Here is a 23971-nt window from a genome sequence, read left to right as displayed (position 1 = left end):
TATTCTTTTTCATTGGAACAAATGCTTGCATTGTCTGATACTGTCAGATTCTATCAGATCTACAGCTAATCATCATTGGCTTTCATTCTTTTGATTATATTTTCTAAGTTAAAAATAGACCTTAACATTAGATCTAGAGATTAAAAATGAAAATTTTCTTGCCATATTACTTCCACCAATAGCGGGTGTACCTAAAAATATGCTCAAAATTCAAGTTTTGGAGTTCTCTGGTGAATGCAAAAATCATTCCCAACTCCCAAGTTACTAATGAAAAATAAATTGCAGCTGTATAGAAATTAGTATTTTGGGTCACACAAGTGTTATTTTAATGATTTTTAAAGCAGTGTTGGGTACTGCATTGGCATACCATAGTCTTAGATTCCACACAGGCAGGATTTTGGCAGTGAGCAAGTGCTTCCACCTTAAATTTTATGCAAAAGAAAAAAAAATGCAGGCATTGCCACAATTACTAGAGTCTAGATTATACATACAAATCTAGACTAGATCTTGGCTGATTCCTCCAAAATGTAACTAGATGTCATTTTGTTGCAGAGATCATCAGATTCCCTTTTTTTACAATATCACTGATGTTGTATGCCATCATGGCCATTTATTGCCTTGGTGTAAAAGCTGTAAATCTGTGAGTTGTGACATGGATCATGGTATGGTAACTAGTGGATTGTATTACTAGACACTTTTCATGAATTCATCAAACTTCTCCCTTATGATTGATTGATTGATTTCATTTATTTATTCAATTACTTATTTATCTATTTATTGATTTATTTAATTACTTATTTATTTATTTATTTATCTAAGTCTTTTACCAGATTAGTCTATAATTTGAGATTAAGTTTCATTCATCATGTTTATTGCTTATGGGAAATATTGTGGTTGAATGAGGAACATGTCTGCCTTGTCAAGTGAGGGTCCCTGGTTGGAACCCCCCCCCCCTTTTTTTTTTCTTGTTAAAAAAAATAAATAATAATAATCAACATTTATATATAGCGCTTAATACAACAGTTTCTAAGCGCATTGGAAAGAAAAAAAGAATTTAGCAAAATACAGTGAGAGAGATCAGGATATGGAATTAAGAGGACTGCTTAATGAGGTAAGATTTGAGGAGTGTTTTGAAAGATTCGACAGTGGATGCATAACGGATGGAGATGGGGAGATTGTTCCAGAGTTTTTTTTTTTTTTTTGTCTTTTGATCTTCATCCTGGAATTTCCTATAATTAAAGGACAAGTCCACCCCAACAAAAAGTTTATACAAATAAAAAGAGAAAAATCCAACAAGCATAATACTGAAAATTTCACCAAAATGTGATCTAAATCATAAAGTTATGACATTTCAAAGCTTTGCTTATTTTTCACAAAACAGTTATGCACATACAATGTATGGTGGGTGTGCAAATGAGGAAACTGATGATGTCATCCACTCCCTATTTCTTTTGTATTTTGTTATATAAATTGAAATATTCAAATTTTCTCCTCATTGTCAAGTAAAACAACGATTAATTTGTCCCTGAATATGTGGAATAACCATGATTTAATACTGTATGGTTCAGTCAAGGTGGTCCTTATAGTATACCTCGGTCACATTTGTTCTACGGCGGCCGTATGGCGAGTCGAAAACGGCTGTTTTAACATTTTTTTGTACCAGCTACATGTATACATACATGTAGATGGTTTGAATAGAAATGAATAAAACAACTCGCCGTATGGCCGCCGTAGAGCAAATGTGACCAAGGTATTATTGTCAAATCCGTAAAAAATGAAATATTGTAGAATTGAAAAAATAATATAGTGAGCGAGGGACATCATCGTCTGTCTCATTTGCATGTCACTGAGTTGTGTATATAACCGTTTTGTGAAAATAAGTGAAATTTTAAAATGTCATAACTTTTTTTATTTTACATCCGATTTCGATGAACTTATCAGTGTTATGCTAATTTGATTTTTCTCAATTTATTCAAATCAAAAGTTTTCTGGGGTGGACTTGACCTTTTATTTCGAATATACATGTATATATTACTCAGCTCTGCTGGAAATAATGAAAGACCACCTAATTCATCCTCATGACAAATTAAAATCTAGTTTGTTTTGTTTTAGTATCCAAAGTAGCCCTTTTAGTAAACTGAACACTATTTTTTTTTTGGGGGGGGCAGGGAAAAAATACAAAAAAATGCATGTATATTACAATTGCAAAAAAAATAAACAAAGAAAAAATATTTATCAAGACAGCCAACCTGCAAGATCCACACTCGATATGGTGTGCATAACAAATGTTTACATTGTGCATATTTGAACGCAGCTATTGTTCCTTCACCAACCAACTAAGGAGAGTTATTGAGATGTTATCATTAGGAAGTTTAAGAACCCTAATTTCAAAGACCAGGGCCAATATTCCTTCAAGATTCTTTTATATATTTTCTGTACTTTCCTGCTTTTATTAAAACCAACTTCTTGTCAGGGTAAACTTCCCCTTCAAGATGTTATGATTATGGGCCCTGGGCTTTTGTTATTATATTTGAGTGTACTGATCATACCTTTAAAAAGGGGAATTTGGGGAACTCAAAGTTTGAAAGAACAGTGAACGAGTACTTTACTGATCAGCAGCGTTCTCGCCAGGGTATAATACGCATGGTTCAAACACCATGCGTGCGGAAATGGAGACCAAGTGGAACCATGCGTAAAATTTCAGCGACATGCGTGGAAAAATTAAATGGAAATATTCAGAAAAAAATAATACACTCCATGAACTCATCATAGTGATATCAACTTCATTTATCGGGTTGCGCCAAAGTCCCACCAACTTAAGACCACTTACAGGCCTACTACGGCTAGGAAAGTGGCAAGGCGCCCAGCTAGCTCGTGGCTGCTATTGCGGGCATATGACGGCACGGTACGGTCGTTCCGTTGCCTATTCCCCCGTTTGCCCCGCACATCACACCGGCTATGCTCCATGGTGAAACGTCAGATCACAGACTCACACAAAACTTACATGTCGATCTACACGCCATTACGTTGTTTGGTGTTGGAACACACAGTCGTAAATCACTAGGAAGTGTCCGTGATATATTTTGCATTTGTGTATGTGCAATTGTGCATGAAAGCCACACGCATGCGCTCAGCTAGCTCAGCGAATTAAGTTGGATGACGCGTCTCGACTCTATTGACCAACTCCATTACATATCACATGACCCTCAATCATGAACGCTGTTTTGTTCCGAAGTTGAATGCATTTCGTGATTTCCAAGAGCCTTTGCCCATATTTGTGTATCGACGATGATTTTCGGAATTCAAACTTTATAAACATAAAAAAAAAGAAGAAAACTTACTCTTCCCACGAAATAGCTTGTTTGCCTTCATTCTTCGCAAGCATAGGCTTTTTTTTCTCTTTCTTTGGACTGAACGGCAAGTATCTGCATTTATGTGCATTTGTGTGGGCTTAAAAATACGCCACAATGGGGCTTCCTTAGCATCTCTATTTGATGAAAAGGCCGTCGCTTCTGCGCTCCGCGTGGGAGGGGTGAACCCCCCCTCCCGCTCCCACCCCCCAGGAGTGGCAGCACAAGTCCCCGACATGGGTAAATTTTTTTCTGGCGAGAACGCTGCTGATCAGTCAGCATTATGATTTAAAAATGATGAGAAATTATAGGTGAGTATAGTTTCAGGTTGCTAGGTCAGGGTCATAGATAATTTCATATCAGAGAACTTCGATAACAAAATATTTTTGTTGATAGTTGTGTGAAGAAAAGTATTCAGTCACATTTGGATATCACAAATGTTATGATATTCATGAGTGAAAAACAAATTTCTTTAATAATCAAGGTAAAAAATCATGAGGTCAATCCTCAGGAAAGTACAGAGATACAAGATACAATAACATGTACTCCCCTGTAATTGTAAACCTGATACAGACCATTGTTTTTTAAATATTTTTGTACCTTGCCAGTGTCATGCATGGGAGATGTGATAGATGAATTGTAAACAAATTAGGTAGACTGTAGGATACACAAGGCTAATGGCCTGGAATGAAAATGGTATGGGAAACCTTGCATGTTTGAGGAATTACAATACAGTGGGACGAAAGATCGACAGTAGAATGAGAAGATATTGTAATTTGTGTGCAGATAGGAAAATCAAATAAAAACCAATCAATCACAAACGTCTCAATCAATAGAGAGGGAACTATGTTTGTCAGTTCATTTATTCATCAATGAAGGATGAATTGCTAAAATGCATGTGACTTGTGGGTATTTTATGATGAAATTCTTTATCCTAAATGGCATGTGTACATGTACATATATGTATGATGTATGGTTTCTTTTCTGTTGGCTCGAATATGATTAAGAAATAAAGGCCAAGTCTGCTCTTATCCCATGTATATTGGTGTAAAATGTAAACCGCTTAATACTAGGAGTTAAACATCAAGCATCAAAGTAGAGAACTACAATGTATTAACTTTTTCACAAGCTAAAGTTTGTAGGAAAAAAAGTTTCCTATATACATGTACATGTACAGTGTCTTTTACAATAAAATAGCATTGCTCAGAAAAGAATGGATATTGGTAAATCTTGTTTATACTGTAGGCTTGTACATGAAAATTAAGATTTCAATTTACTGTTTTTTAACAAATTGTTTAATGATAAAATCACATGATATTCACTAGTCCAGAGTTGAAAGAAAAACCTGAATACAGAAAGCTTTTATACATGTAGCATCAGTTTGATGAGCAACCAAAGAATTTTTATCACCTTAAAATTATTCATGTTACATTCCTGTGTGACAAAAGTCACAAAACCCATTTTCCACCTGGATAATAAAGCAATATTGACTGGCCTCGGGGCGATACGACTTATATCGCCCAAACTAGATTTACATCGCCCGAGTCGTAGACGAGGGTGATATCAATTTAGTGAGGGCGATATATGTCCTTTCGCCCCCCAGGCCAGTCAATATTGCTATTATTAAACAAATCAGACATCTAGAGCAAAAATCATTAAAATTTAGATATTTTAAATTTTTAGAATGAGAATTTAGTTTCTCATGTTGAGCAGACTGGGCATCTGAACTTAACCATTGTGACGTACATGTAATTGAAATGACGCGTCCCTGGCCTAGGGACGCAGTATCCAGCGTTGTCTCAACTTGATTTACCATTATGACGTATAGCACTGCGCGGTTCAAGGACGCGTACAAAACTCGTAGAATACGCGGATGTAAGCGCTGCCTTTTATTGCCCGCTACATTTCCATGCATTTTCTCATTGACTTTCTTGAGCAGGCAATAAATTGGGCCCATGGATAAACAAATTGGACTTTTATTGATCCCAGTCTTAAGCAGGCAACAATGTTTCAAAGTTGCCCTGCTCAGATGTCTGATACGGTTTAAATACTGAATGTGCATCACAGGTGTCAGGTGTAGACTAGTAACATACAGTCATTCTACTTCCTAACTTTTCTTGAACTCTATGAACTTTGTGTTGAAACAGTTTGACACCGTTCTCACTACCTTCCTAAAACTAGTTTACTGGAAACAAGTTTAGTGGAAACTAGTTTCACGTGTAGTGAGAACTGTTGTAGCGATCTTCCAAACTGGTTCAGAAAACCACCTCGCGATGTAGTTTTCAAGATCACTTTGCCCTGTTGAACGGGTTAAAAGCGTATAAAGTGAGGACACAACCGTTCTTCGGGAAGCGATCTTCGCACATTTTGAGCGTGCTTCTCCACACGACATATGTAGAATGCCTACGCTGCAGTTTCGAATTTCGCGCGAAACGTGTCACTGTCACCCCACTGAGAGCATTTCCATAGCAAAAAGATCGCTTTACGTGAAGTGATTTTGAAAACCACTTTCGTGTGATCAAGTGGGAATGCTAGCAAAGCGATCTTCCTGACTGGTTTCCTGAATCAGTTTAGAGTATTAGTTTTAGAAAGCGTAATTGAATAGCCTCTTTCACATGTTTTTATATTTTGCTCGTTGTAGGCTATTGAAGATAGTTGAAAATATTCATGTGTTCCAGCAAACATTGTATGAGTACCAGGCTTTTTTTGCATGAATGCATTTGTATGAATCAGGCAAAATTTTTTCTCAATTTTCAAGGTCTACTTTTCACAACTTACTCTGTAAACATGCGACATTGGATAGCTTTAAGTTAACATCGTAAGTGTTTTTTATTTTCAGAACTTCTTTTTAGTTTCCAGGACTCTTATCAGCATTTCAGGGGCTAAATTGCCTCCAGCCCCTGTGTAATTTTTTCCCTGGTATTAAATTCATCTCAACAATAAATGTATTTATTTACCAGTGTAAACAGTGGGTGGCATTTATAAGGAAACCATCAAAATAAACAACTACTTCACAATTTCCAAAAGCACTGACTGATTTCAATACATGTACAAACATTCAGTCATGTTATCCAGCATTTAAAAGGTAAACATGAATTGTGTATACATTTTTGGTAAGGTTTTCTTTTCAATTGGTTATTAATTCATAATGAATAATTGACGTAGGCAGAGCATGTACATGTACATGGAGCATAGACAAATTTTCGTACTCATTGTAGGTGCATTGTGCATTATAAAAACCTTTTATTATAAAGTGTATACATGTATGTACCATGCTGTATTACGCAAATTATGCAGTCATTGTGAGCATGGTTCAAGTGGAATAGGATGGGTGAGTGTCAATATTTCTTTAACTATCCCCTCTGGAAATTCTGATATGCCTCTTTTGTAAACACCAAGCAATGTTCGTTATTTTCCATCGGCATTTGTTTTATCATCGTAATGAGTCAGAAAAATGATCTTGTAATTTGGCTCCCAGGCTCAACCACTGGTTTGTTGATTCAATGAAAACTCTATTTAGAATCGTAGGACGTGGAGATTGTGTATTACATGTAAGTCGTTGGCTGCAACGAATATGTCTGTATTGTGGAACTACACTAGAAATGCTGACATCATTGCAGTCATCATTTGCTTGTAACTAATGACTATCTTCTGAATTGAAAATGTACATGTAGACTAGAAATAGAAATATAGAATATGGTATCTTTATAAAGGGGAGGTTCCTCCTGATATCGAGTTGGTTAATAAAAGTCGGAAAATGAGAGAAATAGTAATAAAGTTTGAATGAGAATCCATATGAACAGAGTTAGGAATTTTGACATTTTGATTGTGACATCGCATGTTTATCAGTAGTTATGAGGACTGAAAATATGTCTGAGAATCTATATGTAAATATACACATGAAAAGTAATTTTTTATTCTCAGAAAAACTGCCTTTACAGGTATAACACATGACATGATGGAGGAACTGTTTGTGCATGTATGTGATGAAAAAAAAATGAAAACTCTTCTTTCATATTCTTTGAGGGATTTTTTTTCTAAACCGTTTGTTTATTAATGCACAAAATTTTTCACATTTTTTTTTCATAGAATCCAAATTGATTTTAGGATGAAAGGGCAAGATCAATATACTGTTCTTTGAGAGTTGATCTTTCTGCTTTGTGGGAAGTTTAGTTGTGGCGTGCACAATTTATAGTGTGATTTATGTTAGTTATGACATGATAATACCTATAGATATTTGGGACACTAGTTTTGTAATATCAAATCTGGGGTCTGTTTCATAAAACTTGTTATAATAAAAATTTACAATAACAGTTAAAAGCTACTGAAAGCCTTCAATTTTTTTTTGCTGATATTACAAGTACATGTATTTATGAAACGGGGACCCACCATTGTCTCTCTGGCCACAACATATGAGCCAACTTGTTTTAGCACTTTCTCAAGGACTTTTTATTACAATTTTTATTTCTTACCTCGACTGTTAAGTTGTACAGTAGCTCAGCAACTTATATGCTTCAAGGAATTAAATTACCATGTCAGGGAAAAATTGGGTAGTATCTTCAGGTTCATCAGACCAGGGCCTTGTATCTTTGAGACTGATAATACTTATGATATCAAGTACTTGTAAACTTCATAACAAATTTACTTTTGGCATGGACCTCCGTGCTTTCAGCCCCCAAAATTGAATAATTTCAGCACTATTGCAAATTTGTTATTATATTCTATGAAACAGACCCAGAACATGCAAAACATGTTGTTTCCACCTTAAGTCAAATTTTGCCAGTTAGACTCAATCAGATAAATGATCCCAAAAGATTCAACTGCATATATAATTTTTTTCCATTGATGATATTAATATCATAATCCATATTTTCACTTTAATATGTTTGTGTGCCATTGTAAATGTGAAACGTGAAGCTAGGAGATGTCCACATTTTGTGCAAAAAAATAGCATGTAAAATAACCTATCTTGGTTCCTAAAGTACTTTATTCACCATTATGAATTTTTTATGTCAGTAATAGTATTTGTACTTTGAATGAACTACATGTACATGTAGAGATTAATTTTTTCAGTAAAGTCAGCAATAGGAAACGATTGAGGAAGGAAAATGGGATAAAACAAGGCTATACATGTAATTTGATGACATCAGGTAGAGTCATTATTTTGAGCTATACATAGTCTTTCATACCAACCATGTTTGAATAACATTATTGGATACGAATGAAGTTTAAAAGACATTTCAAAAGAATTAAAATGACAAAATATAAAGAATTGATAGGTTCAGAGGTTCCTGTTAATAACTCAATTGCTTTAAGGACAAGTCCACCCCAACAAAAAGTTGATTTGAATAAAAAGAGAAAAATCCAACAAGCAACACTAAAAATTTCATCAAAATCGGATGTAAAATAAGGAATGACATTTTAAAGTTTCGCTTAATTTCACAAAACAGTTATATGCACATCCTGGCTGGTATGCAAATGAGGAGACTGATGTCATCCACTCATTATTTCTTTTGTATTCTATTATATGAAATATGAAATATTCTAATTTTCTCCTCATTGTCAAGTGATACAACAATTAATTCCTCCCTGAACATGTGGAATTAGCATTGTTTAATACTATATGGTTCAGTCAAGTTGGTCCTTATCGTCAAATCTATAAAAAATGATATTTTGTATAATTCAAACAATAAAAAACAAAAGAAATTAGTGAATGATGGACATCATCGACTGACTCACCTAGTTGTGCATATCACTGTTTTGTGAAAAATAAGCGAAACTTTAAAATGACATATCTTTCTTATTTTACATCAGATTTTGATGAAATTTTCAGCACTATGCTAGTTTGATTTTTTTCTTATTCAAGTCAGCATTTTCCTGGGGTGGACATGTCAAGTCTTGACCTTTAATGATTTCTCTTTATTAGAAAATTTATTACAGTATCAGAACAGAAAAAAGGTGAGGGTGCAGTTGAGGGCAATTTTACTATTAAAAGAATACAAATTAACCCCAGTATTAGTTGCCTAATAGCCTCTGTAAATTCTCATTGGGTCCAATGTAAATAAATTGTGAAGTAGAATTAAAAGGAGCAGGAAAATAATAACCCTCATATATATTGTCCCTGTGGAATCACACTATGATGAATGTAATTATGGTCTCCTTGTAAATTTCTATGGACCGTGCATTTGCATTTACATGTTTCTTCTTTGCATTTGTAATATAAAACTGGTCCAAACCCCAATGTTATTCCCTTCCCAATTAAATAGACATTGCAAGGACAAGACAACTTGAATGTCTGTCGTCTTGATTGTTTGGCTTTTGTTCCTGGGGTTTTTTTTTTCATTGCCATCACATGCCCTTGTGGGAGTCTGAAGAAATATTGATATAAATGAATAGAAAATCAACTAGAAAAACCAAATACATTTGCTCTATGTATATGTACATGTAGTCACGTTCATAATTTAGAAGGGTAGTAGCACTCCATGATATTTAGCTGCAATTTTTTTCCACTTGTGTTTCTTCTGCGATTTTGTGTTTCCACTTGTGTTCTTTACTGCAATTTTGTGTATTTTCACAAGTGTTTTTTTACTACAATTTATTGTTTTCACAATTTTATGTTGTTGTTGCTGCAACGTGTATTTTGTGTTTTCACAAGCGTTTTTTGCCACGATTTCGTGTTTCCACAAGTTTTTTTTTTTTTTTGGGTGGGGGGGAGCCATCAGCTTTTAAAGGTACATGTACATCATACATAAAGAACCCCATTGGAAATACATGAATCCATCTGACATGTAGCTTTTATAGGCTCCCCTGCCACACAGGATACTCAAACTATAATATTAAAGCCATACACTATGTACATGTAAGTGCCATGTTATTCACACATTTTCATTGGATGTAAGTATCACTTATTTTACTTGCACAACACTGACTGTGCTATGTTAATAAGAGAGTCGATGTCACTCATTATTTCTTTTGTACTTAATTGTACAAACTATACAATATTTGAAGAAAAAAAATTGCGCAAATTTGACAATATGGTGATTCTTCATCAAATCATCACAACAATTCAATCCCACTTTAGATTAATTATTTTTGTTTGATAACATCATAATGAAATATGATAAAAAAAGAAAACAAAAAATAGTGAGTGGGTGACATCAATCGGTTCCCTCTTTGCATCAAACAGATGTGAAAATAAGCAAAATATCATTACTTTCAACATTGTTTCAACACAGCAGCAAGTGTAAATTTACATCTCTGAATAGAAGACAGTGATGAATTCTTCTGTCCATCTGTCTGCCTCATCATAATTCCATACATCTAATACAGTGGCATAGTGGCCATACCTTGTAACAGTCTTCCCATTGCTGGTTCAGTCCCCTTCTCCTTCCATGTACAGTACCATAGTTGTAGGATATGTAGTAGGCCTATACAATTTTTTATGTATCCACTCAGAAGCGGATCTAGAGGGGGGGGTTGGGGGTTGCAACCCCCCCCAAAAAAATCCGGGGATTATTTTTTAAAATCTTATATTTTTTAAACTTGTAATTTTATTTTATTCTATTTCTATGTATTTATTTCATTTATTATTATTATTATTCATAATATAAGTATTAGGCTAACAGTGCTTATTCCAAGGTCCCCAATTCTTTGTATCTGTGTTGTTAACTTGCCTTACATTGCAGGAAAATGCAACTTAATTTTACAAATTTTCATTGGGGTTAATTTGGCAACGGCCTCTATACCAAAAATAGTGGTGATTTAGATGCAAGAAAACGCCATTTTCACACAGAGATTTTCAAAAATTTTCCCTACAGTGGAGGGGGGACACCCCACACCCTCCCCCCTCGCTTGCCCGCTCCGCTCCCTTGGACTCGGTCGCTACGCTCCCTCGCATACCACCCAAACCCCCCCTTTATAAAAAGCTGGATCCGCCTCTGCCACTTCATGTAGGTCTAATACCAGTTGGTCTGATTTTCAGATAATGTAACATTGATCACGGAAGCTTTAATACCCACTTGATCACATAAAATACCAGGTAGTTTCTGATTGGTAATTATACCCAGATCAGAATATACCCAGTATTTTCTGATTAGAAATTACATGTATACCCAGATCAGAATATACCCAGTATTTTCTGATTAGAAATTATACCCAGATCAGAAATACCTGGTGTTAAGCTTCTCTCAAAACTTACCTCTACAATTCTTCCTTTAAGTTTTAAGTTTGAAGTTAATCTTGTCAATATCAAACGATTGTTCCTTGATTTCTTGTTTGTTTATGTTTAGCTATTGCCTGTTTTATTGTTTGAACATAATGCATATGTTATGGTATTTCTGATAATTCATTTTGTTTAAACTGATTGTATTTGAACTATTTAATTAATAAACGTCATAGTTTTTATTATTTTCATTATTTGTTCACATTGTGTACATGTACTTCCCAACTTGAGTAGGCAGTTTTCTTAGCTAATTTGTAATTTGTTATATGAAAATACTTTACACTGTACATTTCCTTTCTTGTATGTTAACTGTCCAATGTTATTGATGTATGCTACATGTACCTAATTGTTTTGTAAATTTTTGTAAAGCGCTTAGATACATCACGTATTAAGCGCTATTATAAATACAATGTATTATTAGTATTATTATTATTGTCAGCTTGGAACTAAATTCATTGTTATATATCTGAAATACCTGCATGTTACATGTAAATGAGTAGAAATTTTTCAAAATTGTAAGTTGTAATGTAACAACTTTCCATAACACTGTAGGAAGAAGGATGTGGACAAAATTACATTTAGCAGACTACACAAGGGTGAAAATATTTAACTTAAAGATACAAATCTGTTTTAACTTGTAAAGTATTTTGGAAGGGTTAAATCTACATGTCTCCACAATCAACAATATCTTGACAAAAATGATTTATGAACAATATCTTCTGAGTGGCAATTAGAAGCTCAAATAGGGAACCATCAAAGCGTAAAGGTCTTTGTTCTAAGATAGGCACATCCCCCCCCCCCCATCTCTATTTGCCCGACTGCAACCCTGAGCACCAATATTGAATTAGCTGTATTAGTCATTAGTTCTGCCTTAGTTCAACCACCTATACCGGTGTAAATATATTACAGGCTGTGATCATAGATCATGTGGCAGAGGGGTGTACAGTACTTGCTTGGGAATCAAATAACTTAAATAAATTTGGTGTAGCAGATTCTTTTCTCTTCAGATTGGCATATTAATGGTGTACTAGTGGATTTTTGGAAGGGGCTGCAGCCAGCCAGCCACCCTTAAAAATTTCACCAAAGTATATATATCTTTTAATACTACATCATAATTTTCATTGAATTTTCTTTAGTATTACAAGATGACTGTCATAGCATTCTTAATTTATACTTTATCTTTGACAAAAATTCCATAATTTTAAATAGCTGCTCACTTTGCTGGCTTTCCAATTTTCAGAAAAAAGTTTTTTTCATCCAAATTCAACCACATCCAGATTTTAGCCACATAGTGACCCTGCATCAAACAAAGTCCATGAATTATAAATTAGACTGACTCTTTTGATATGAATAACACTCTTTGTGTGTTATTGAAATGACCCACTTCTTTATCTCCTGAATAGTGGCCTTTTTCAATAATGAACTTTTCTAAAATCATGAATAATAGCCCTTTCGAGCATTGTTTCTTTTGAATAGTGGTCTGTTTTATATTTTAGCAGACCCCATTTCCCCAATTGGATTCTTAGACAAAACTCCATGTAGAGGAAAAGATTTTACACTTGTTTCTCTTTTCTCCATTAGCACTTTAATATCTAGGAATGGAATTCCAGATCTTTCTTTCATCATGCCCTCTTTGTTTCATTCTTATATACCACAGAGCTATGTGAAGTGTCAAAGGTCCCTGAGTCACCAGACATCAAGATGTCAGACAGTGACGGAGACGTTGTGGTTGCCGAGGAGGCAACCCCTGAGAGCCTTGTAGATCAACCAAATTCTCATCACTCAAACAATCCCAATACCAGTACTACCCAATCCTGCCAGTCCATCCAAGAAAATGGCGCCCTCTCAGTTGAGAGGACAGACAATCAGGGTTCCTCTTCAGCTGCTGCTGATGTCACATCAATCAGTCACAGTGCTGAAGTCAATAAACAAAGTACTACTCACGTGTCTACAGGGACAGTTAGGAATATCCATGACTCAAATGGTGATGGTACTCTAGGGCAGGGAGCTGGATCTTCTCCTTGTCAAAGCGGTGCCATCAGTTCTACACTTTGTGCAACCAACTGTGCCGAAAACAGTACTTCACCTTCTGCAGGGTTAGTCGCTTCTGGAGCAGGGAGACCTTGTAGTACTTCTACACCTCTGGCAGCTGGAGGCCAGAGGTATCCGAGCCAGCTCACAAGGAATTATAATCAGGATAGGGAACATTTTGAACGAGAAGAAGAAGAGAATTGGGAAGAGGTTGCTGAAGGGATGGGTAACGTGGCAGGATCCATCCTGGGCTACTCGCCTCTGGTCTTTGAAAACAATGAGGAAGGAGGGGATGAACAATTAGATGAACTCTATGTGCCTATCAGTGGATACGAGGTCATGGAACAAAGGGCGAAGTTCACTGTGAGTATAAAATACAATTTATGCAGGGATATCAGTAGGAATTTTGGCCATTAAAAACACATATTTATGTATTTATACCCGGTATGTACAGACATATAAATCCCACTTTCATGGCAGTCTGCAGTGATGTCTCAGAATTTCAATTTCTTGCTGTGTTATAAAATGTATGACTAGATTCATTTACATGCACCGCCCCCCCCCCCCCCCATCTACCCATATACAGTATCTCCCCTCCCATTCTTTCTATTCCCGCTCTCTGTCCCTCTCTCCCTGATCTTGTATCCCTGTTGTGAAGTGAAGCATTGTATTTCCATCTGCCTCCTATTAGCATGGTGATTGAAGGGAAATGGACTATCCATTCCTCTTCCCCCCCCCCCCCCCCGTCACTTAATTCTCAATTTCTATACCAGGCAGGGGGGATATGTCAGGATGTCAGGGGGGGGAGGCCCCTCTGGATCCGCCTATGGGTCCAATATAACTTGACTTTTGATATACAGAATTCATAGTCCCTGGATATTTTCCGTTCCAAAATAGACTTTAGATAAATTCATCTACTACTTGGATTACAATAATGCTTGATTGAAATTAATCAGCTTGTACCTTTTGCGGGCAAATTTTTCAGGAAATAAATGCAGGTACCGTTGGTATGTACATTTCTTGTCTCAAATCATATGCATAACGTGCAAGACCTGACACATGTACAAAAAAAATGAACATAATCTTTACTTGCAATGCAATTTACAAAGTCCTGCACACATTGCAAGGTAAATTTTAATTGAGAAATAGCCTACACAGGACTGAGCCTACATGTTTATAAATACAGAGCATTGTTCAAAACAGTAACCTGCTTTCTGCATTACGGCTGTAATCATGGTGTCACCATGTGTGTTTTTATTATTAGGAGACTGTACAAGGCCTGCTCTGAACTTGAAGTTCTTGAACTGAGGTTTTTTCAAAGAACAAAGAAATCTCTCATTATCAATTCTACATGTATATATTTGCACAGAACAGTCACCATCAAAACACATCATCAGACATTAACAAACAAAAGCAGATTTGAGCTGTCCTAATCAAATACAGTAAACTGCAATCTTTGTTTTTATGAACCATCAGATTGCCCGTCAAGAGGTCGTTTAATTTTAATTCTTATCTCCTGAAGTACCTTTGTACCATTGACCAAATTTACATGGATTTACACTGTAGGGCACCTCATGTACTCACGTCCCTGCTCAGACTGTTGTATATATTTCCGACGGCGGCGGCAGCGGAGTCAACAATTAAAGGGGAAATTCACCCTGAAGAATAGTTTGTTGTAAAAATAGCAGAAAAATGATGAAAATATTGGTGAAGGTTTGAGGAAAATCCATCAGAGATTAAGAAAGTTTAATATTAGAATTGTAAATTTTGGATTTGTGGCGTCATAAACGAGCAGCTGCCCCATATGTTATTTTATTTAAAATGACGTCACAAATCAAATAATTGAAATTCTAATACCAGGTAACTTTTTTAATTCTTTGATGGATTTTTGTCAAACCTTCAGCATTTTTTTTCCTGCTATTTTGTGAATGAATTATGTGTTATATGTTTATGAATAGTACCATATCATTTGTTAATTTGTGATTAAATTTACAATAAAACTTGATGTTTCACAAATTTTTTTTCGTGAATGGGCTATATAATCAAGGGGAAGAAATTTGTATTATCTTGCACACAGTGAATATCCTGTCATACTTGTAGGCTCATGCACAATTACTCTTTATACACAGTAGTATACACCCTTTATAACAATCAGACTTTTTTAATGAGAGAAAAAGTTGAAACATTTTTTAAATAGTGTGATTGACACCATCAGCAATCTCACTTGCATTGCCCATAGTGAGCTATTTTCATTTTTGTTTTGTGAAAATAAAAGAAACTTTATATATTTTTTTTTCAAATATTGATGACTTGTTAATATTGCAAAATGCTTTTATTGTTGTTTCTCTATAAAATCTTTGTTTTGTGGTTGGACTTGACATTTTAAAGGTCAGCATCTTTGAACCATGTGTAGTAAATGTAGGTCCAATTTCTGTAGGCCTAATTTCTACATAGTACATGAACCTCCACCAATGTAAAAGCAAAAGTGGCATTTCATGTACTCTGCGCAGGGTAACATGTAGACATCCTTCTGCTTCTGAGCATACTGTAGGATATCATGTTTCCTTCAAAGGGAAATGATTATGGATGTGTAAATACTATAACAAGGAAGGGGGAAGTGTTTAAGGATAAGTAGATAATCTGCTGTCTGGGTGATCATAATTAGGTTTAAGCTCAAGGTTGCTTTCTACTCACTCTGGTGAAAGACTTGATAATGATGCTCCATTTCTCCTGAGAATGAAAACATGCACATACTTCCCTATGATGCCCCTTTTGTAATGTTCATATTTTTGTTTGTTTTGGATACATTCACTTTCAAAACCACTATTGGGAGAGTTGTTGTACCTTCTTTACAAGTAAAAAAATCAATACATCCATAATCCACCAGCAGACGGAGGAAGTTCATTGAAAAACAAGAGAAGAAATCAATAAAACCATCTTCTTCACAAACATTACCAAGGTCAGGTTAATTGTTAGGAGTTACATGTACATGTTAGGAGTTAGATGTACATGATTCAATCATTGCACCTACTTGTATGAAGAAGAGGTGCTTTTGTCAGAAAGACTTTGACCATGCTAGGATTTACTCCATTTTCTTTTTCACTGTGGTATAGATAATTTTTTTGTCAGATTATCACGAGTATCTTCAATAAAAGAAATCATGTCACAAAAAAAAAAATTAATAAAGCAGGCTAATTTTTTGTTTAAAATGTAAAAGGACAGATGTTATGGAAAAAATCCTAGATGCTTTCTTATATAAGTTTATACAGTATGTCAAGAAAGCCATTAAAACACGAGTTTGCTACACAACACCTCATATGTTTAGATTAAAGATATGGCCCTCTGATTAACAGAGTTTCATATCATGTAGAAGGAGGGTTCACTGCAAACTGCTAAAATAATGCAGAACATGGGAGTTTACAGTCAGCGCACGAAGAGTCAATTTTGTCTTCTCATTTCTTGCATTTTAAATGGTTCGGTGCACACATTATTGTTTTGAATTGTACTTTCTAACATCCAGGGTAGATGATTATTTGTAGGCCTACATGTCTGCACAGGTATAGACATACAAAAACTTTTCACTTCCTCATCTTATATTAGAAAGTTCCAAACATGTTGCAACTAGATACTTTACCCTAATACTCAAAGCTTGCTGAGTGCTTTGACGATGATTATAAAGTATCGAACAACATTAAAGAGGAACATTGATCATACAATGCTTTTATTTTTTTATAAGTTTCCTCTTAACATGTAGATATTGGATCCTTTCCTGTTTGCTCAGGTTTCACTTCCTTACATTGATATTGTATTGATATTGTAACACTATAACGTTTTAATGATGGTTGAGTTATGGTAGCGTTCGATGGCGTATATATATATTGTGTTACAGTCGAATAAAGATGAGAAGACGATGATTATGCAGTTCCAATATAATATATTTATTCACCCTTCCTTGAAGGTAGAAAGGATGTAATATTGATGAGAAGTATACAATGAAGAAATATAAATAACAGGATATGTGAAAGCTATAGGACTCCTTTGTTTACGGCCATGGGATGGGCCAGGAGAACAAACTGTGAGATTTTATGCGGGGTGGAGCGGTAGCTCAATAACCCCAAAATCTATCTGAAATATCTATTTTGTACAACTGTATTTATACCCTGGACTTGGTATGACAATCACAATGTTTCTATGTTCTTGGACCAGTTGACTCATACTATTTCTGGGTAAGGAGGAAATGGGTGTGATAAGAAAGACCACAGTGAGTGAGAGTGGAAGAGAGAGACTGGGAGAGAGAAAGAGAGAACCAAGTATGAATGAGAAACCTTGAGTCCGGAATGGTCATTTTCATGGAAGAAACCTTGTGAGTGTGACGTAGTGATGAAGTAGACATAAACAAAGTAGTATTGGGTTAGTGAACCCTTTGATTATACAGTTCAACTTATATCTCTTATTTTAAAACATATATTGATTATTTCTACTCTTACATTCGTCCCATTGTTTGAAAAGAAACGTCCTCGTTTCTAAATTATAAATGAATTCTGTTAACATTAGAACATGCAGTACATGATACTACAAAGGAAAGTGTCATAAAGTAAAATTTGGTCAGTTGAATGTATGGTATAATAATGGAACTAAACTTATAGTGAAAGGTAAATGCGAGTAAATAGAACAAAATGCACGAATCAATGAAGGTTACATCTAAACTACATCAAAAAAATAAGAACAAAGCTTTTATTACAGTATAACAAAAATGAAACTGTGCTATAAATAGACAATAACAAAACGCCTATGAATTATTGAGATTGAGAAATATATGGAAAATAAATACTTCGTCAAATGTGTATATTATGTCAGGGAGCAGTTACTCCAATATATAAAAAAAATCTTGAAAAAATAAATCTTGAAATTGCATGTTCTGGACAAGAAACATCACTCAATACCTGACCAGATTAATGTCATAAACTGAACAACAGCTGGGAGCTAAAATCTTATTATAGAGAAATTTTGTTGGAATTATCAAATGTATGTACAAGTGTGTTGCACTTGTGAGTAACGTATCTGTTGTAAGGAAATTGAGATAGCAATAGAAACATATTAGCAAACATTAAGATAATATCAATTTCTATACTAGAACCATAGCTCCGTACAAACAAACAGTAGGCCTATTACTGAACATAATAAGATATAACATGGAAACATAAAAACTAAATTGTACATGAAAAAATTCTAAAACAGCAGTAATAAGATCTAATCAACAAAATTAATTACCATTTATCTACATGAAACACATGCAATTAATTCTGGCTATAAACAATAGAACAGATTTTCAAAAGGCATATTTTCATCGGAAATATGGAACTTAAGGTTAGAGAAATAATTATTTTGCAATGGTGAACAATAGAATTGCATAATGAAATTGAAAATTTGAAACAATTTGAAAGATAATCAAGACAAAATAACCTATCTGACAACTATTAAAAAAACATAAAACAATCTAAGGGAAATGTAGACAGTAAAGGCATTAGATGGTGGCCAATCATCCAAATTTCTTTCTTTAACCATTATTGCTGCTATCAATCATTTACATAAAAATTTGCATAGATTCATTAAAAAGGGAATAAACTGTCGAATAAAATAAGTTCCTGAACAGAAGTAAATGTCTACACTTCCAACAAACTAAACTAACGAAAACAAGAAATACAGTAAGTACGGAATGAATCATGGTCAAAGTCAATCCAGTCCTGTTATCCAGATACATCTATCAATTTGTTATCAACAACATGTAATAAGAGGAGGACCAGGACCATGAGGGAGTATGAGGGAAGTGAATCCATGGTGTAGACCATAGGATGGGAGTGGATCAGGGAAATTGAAGGAGAGATGGCAGAAGGTGTGAATATCACTTGCTTGTGACAAGTAGTTAAGATCGTCCAGGGCAACATCGTCCCGAGAAGATACTGACCTAATGTTAGTGGGGACGACCATAGTGTTCAATGATACCAGGGGCAGTTCGGAATTACCAGTGCTTACATGAGATCGGGATTCAAGATCATACCATGATCAACAGGATCGGTATCCAAGGCTGGTGTTTCGTTAATTAAAGTCTTCAATTGCATTACAGGTGCAATATTGGGGAGAGGTGGTGGTGTAGAATGGGGAGGAGGGGGAGTGGGAGTGGGAGAAGGAGGAGGAGGAGTTGACGTACAAGGAGCAGAACATGCATCAAAATCATGACTACCTTCCTCAAAGTCAATCATAATCATATTAGGTGTTGAGGAAGGAAGAGGAGAAAGAGGAGGAGATGAGATGGGTACATCTATATGCTGAGGGCCCTGAGGAATTTTAATGTCAGGAGGGATCTCAGAGACAGGAAGCAATTCATCACAGTGACATGGACTAGGACTAGGAGGTTGAGAAATAGGGGATGTCCGAGAGGAGTCGGGATCTAATAGGCACAGGGATGAAGAGTCGTCAGGAGATGATGAGGGATCAGGAAGATGTGGTGGAGGGGAATTGGTGGCTATTGGTTTCAAAGTGTTAGATGGTATATGGTAAGGATCCTGGAGGTCAGCATTTTCATACTGATCAAAGCCTTTGGTGCTGGGGTCAGTTTCACTAACACTGGTTTCATGATCAGTAGCAGGAGTAACTGGGGCAGATGAAAGGGGCCTCTCACAGGGGTCAGTGTCAGAATGGGACTGGGATGAGGTGGAAGCGTTGTCTAAATCAGAGGGCCTTTTTAGAGGGTTGGACCCATTGACAGGATCTATTTCCTTGATCAGCTCACAAAATAAATATGGAATGCTAGGACTGAAATCAGGATTGTTAGCTGGTGTGTAAGTCAGAGAGAAGGACTCGCGGTATTTAAGTCTGTCGAGAAAATCAGTCCCTAGAATTACATGGAAATCGAGCGTATCAACTACAATAAAGAAACATGGTGTTGACCATGAAATGCTTGCAGAATGGATTCTGGTAGCTATTGCCCCACAAATTCTAGGATCATCAATTCTAGCTTCTTGCAAATTAAGATAAGCTGATGCGTCTAAACCTTGAAGGCAGGGTAGGTTATCAGCAACGTATTTGCTAATGTAAGAATAGCGTGAGGTTGCATGAATTTGTGCGGGAAGAAATGTAAGTGAATTCTCAAACGTTACTACAATATGAGGTGTTTCAGGATATTGCAATGAACCTCGCCTTAATGGGTTCATTTTTATCTAGGAAACTGCAAAGTAAATGAATGAAAAATTGAAAATTCATAATTGGAACTACATATGTATATAATGGAAAGGACTCACTCAGACCATGAAATCCAATATGATATAAATATATTAAAGAACATAAATATGTCCAAATCAAAAGTCTGCAGCAATCACAAGTTATGCAATCCAGAATGATGACCCTCTCTCACCAGCACAAAGTCAAGGAGCAATGAAAAAGAGAAGACGAAGAGTTGGGAGTATAGAGATGTCGAATATTGGTGAAATAAAATAATGTCTGAATCACTGATGAACCATGATCACAATTCCCTAGATGAAGTAGATCTTAGAGAAGTAAACTTGATGCGCAGGAGATTCTTTCGCAGGAACCAGTCTGGTGATGGTATCATAAAAGAGACGTGAATGAAGCTCCAAACGAAGAAATAAACAAGTTTTGGCACTTCCAGTTACATACAATGTGTGAATTTGTTCAGGAAAGCGTCCAAACAAGTAGAATTATATAAGCAATCAAAATGCGAAGAAAATATAAAATACAGATGAAAATAGTTCATGTGAACTCCTGTTCACATATAAACGATGATCAGTTCCAAAGTATGTAAATACCAAATGGCATTTCTCCAATTGAAGTACATTCAGCTAAACAACAAACAAATAAACTCAGCAAAGCGTCCAAGTTAGATGAGCATATCGAAATCATCGATATGAGGTTGTATGTTATTAAAACGCACAGGAACGGTTTGAAGACAAAAATCCGAGCATAAGGTGCAAACCGTTTACCGCTGCCACCAAATGTAACACTAGAAAGTTTTAATGATGGTTGGTAATTATTCGTAGTTATGGTAGCGTTCGATGGCGTATATATATATTAGTGTTACAGTCGAATAAAGATGACAAGACGATGATTATGCAGTTCCAATATAATATATTTATTCACCCTTTCTTGAAGGTAGAAAGGATGTAATATTGATGAGAAGTATACAATGAAGAAATATAAATAACAGGATATGTGAAAGCTATAGGACTCCTTTGTTTACGGCCATGGGATGGGCCAGGAGAACAAACTGTGAGATTTTATGCGGGGTGGAGCGGTAGCTCAATAACCCCAAAATCTATCTGAAATATCTATTTTGTACAACTGTATTTATACCCTGGACTTGGTATGACAATCACAATGTTTCTATGTTCTTGGACCAGTTGACTCATACTATTTCTGGGTAAGGAGGAAATGGGTGTGATAAGAAAGACCACAGTGAGTGAGAGTGGAAGAGAGAGACTGGGAGAGAGAAAGAGAGAACCAAGTATGAATGAGAAACCTTGAGTCCGGAATGGTCATTTTCATGGAAGAAACCTTGTGAGTGTGACGTAGTGATGAAGTAGATATAAACAAAGTAGTATTGGGTTAGTGAACCCTTTGATTATACAGTTCAACTTATATCTCTTATTTTAAAACATATATTGATTATTTCTACTCTTACAATATTAAAACTGAAATGAGAATGAATCCCTTGAAACTGGTTGAATTCATATGAAAGAAAAAAAATTAAGGAAATAGATCAATGGAAGTTTTAAGAAGATTAAATGAATAATATTAAAAGTTTGATTGATATTGAAATTTTAAAAAGAGAGAAATTTTCAGAGGATCTTTTCCTATTTTGTGGTCAAGCAGTGTAATTCACTTGAACATGTATCACTATCGGATTTATGAATGCATGTATAATTTGAAAACTTGTACAAAAGGATCAGAACAAAATGTGATTAGAGCTGTACTTTTTGTATTTAGTTAATTTGGCAAAAAAGTAGGCTTTATAGCTGCATGCATAACAGTTCAATAGCTCTGCAGTATCTGGCATAAAATCATTTTAAGTACTGCAGGCTCACTATATGAAAGCATAATTTGCCTATAAATCAATGAGATTTATGACATCAGTCACTTTTACATGATCCGTGGTAAAGAAATAAAATTGATTTATGCTTCCTCGACTCTTGATGGTGTACCTGGGTCCAGGAAAGATCCAGTTTTATTGGTCCTGAATATTTAAGGGTAGGTTCATCCTGACTTAGTTGGTATGACATGTACATGTAAGCAGAAAAAGGTGGTGAAAACTGAATTTTTATCGATAATCCACCAAAGAACTAAGTGGTGATGGATTTTTACAGTTCTGAAGTTATGCCATAACGAAACAGCTCCTAAGTGATATTTTGGTTTATAAATTCTACTCGTCATTTTCTCAGAGAATATGAAGTGTTGTTATTTATGTTTCATTCTTTCATCTGACACATTATTTCATACTCCCTTCCATTCAGAAATGGAAATTTTTATTCATCATGAACAATATAAAAAATGGGTATTATGGAATTGATATCAACATAAAATTATGAGGTAACTGTTTCCATATAATGTCACAAATTCACACCTTTAAAAAAATGTCTTGGTCTTTGATGGATCATGGGTTTTTTAAAGCCTTCTCGTTTCCTCTTATTTCTCCTTTAATTACCAATGAAAATTGTTCTGTATGTATGTACTTTCGCTTTCTTATTAATATCTGGTTATGATATGAGAGTTTTTTAAACCAAGTTCATATCATAACATTGAAGGTATCTTATCCATGTGCAGCTCTTGCCCAAGACTGCTTTTAACCTTGATTATGTATGTTTACACATTCTTGTTCGAGACTTTAATGAAAGTACTGTAAGATGGGATGCATAATTAAACCAATTAATCAATTCTTTGTTCTTCTGTTATTAGTATGATACTGTAGTTTCACTTTTCATTTCTCTTTAGTTCTATTATTTTCAATTACCAACCAGCAAATTATACCTTAGGAGACTATAAAATTTAAAGAAAAATTATTATCTCTGTATGAATGAATTCCTTGTTTTAACAGAAAGTCAGAGTCATCTCTCAGTATTTTCCTGTTCAGTGATTTTTCAGATCACTCTTTTCTTGGGGGGGGGGTCAGAGATTAACTTTGAATCTGGAATTGTGGCCAGCAAGATGTAAGAAAATGAAAGGAGTCCTATCAAGCAAGTAATTAAGTTTTAGAATGGCCATAGAAATCACATTGATTGACACCAAGTGAAGCCTTTCCCAGGACCAGTTTTCTTTTTTATTTTCATGCTGTGCAAATGTAAAAATTGGCCCAACGCGA

General features: G+C 35.2%; 1 protein-coding gene across 1 annotated transcript in view; it reads left to right on the top strand.

Moving 5' to 3' along the window:
• The window catches only part of LOC121409558, a 38880-nt gene that overhangs the window by 1336 nt on the left and 13573 nt on the right, over positions 1–23971 (top strand). The window contains exon 2 of the mRNA XM_041601470.1: positions 13229–13965. Coding sequence (XP_041457404.1) covers positions 13273–13965 — 693 coding nt within the window. The 5' untranslated portion in view covers positions 13229–13272. The remainder of the gene's footprint in view (positions 1–13228; positions 13966–23971) is intronic.

This window comes from Lytechinus variegatus, chromosome 2 (genome assembly GCF_018143015.1).
Source record: "Lytechinus variegatus isolate NC3 chromosome 2, Lvar_3.0, whole genome shotgun sequence".
Classification (NCBI taxonomy): Eukaryota; Metazoa; Echinodermata; class Echinoidea; order Temnopleuroida; family Toxopneustidae; genus Lytechinus; species Lytechinus variegatus.
This window is presented reverse-complemented; position numbering and strand designations above follow the sequence as displayed.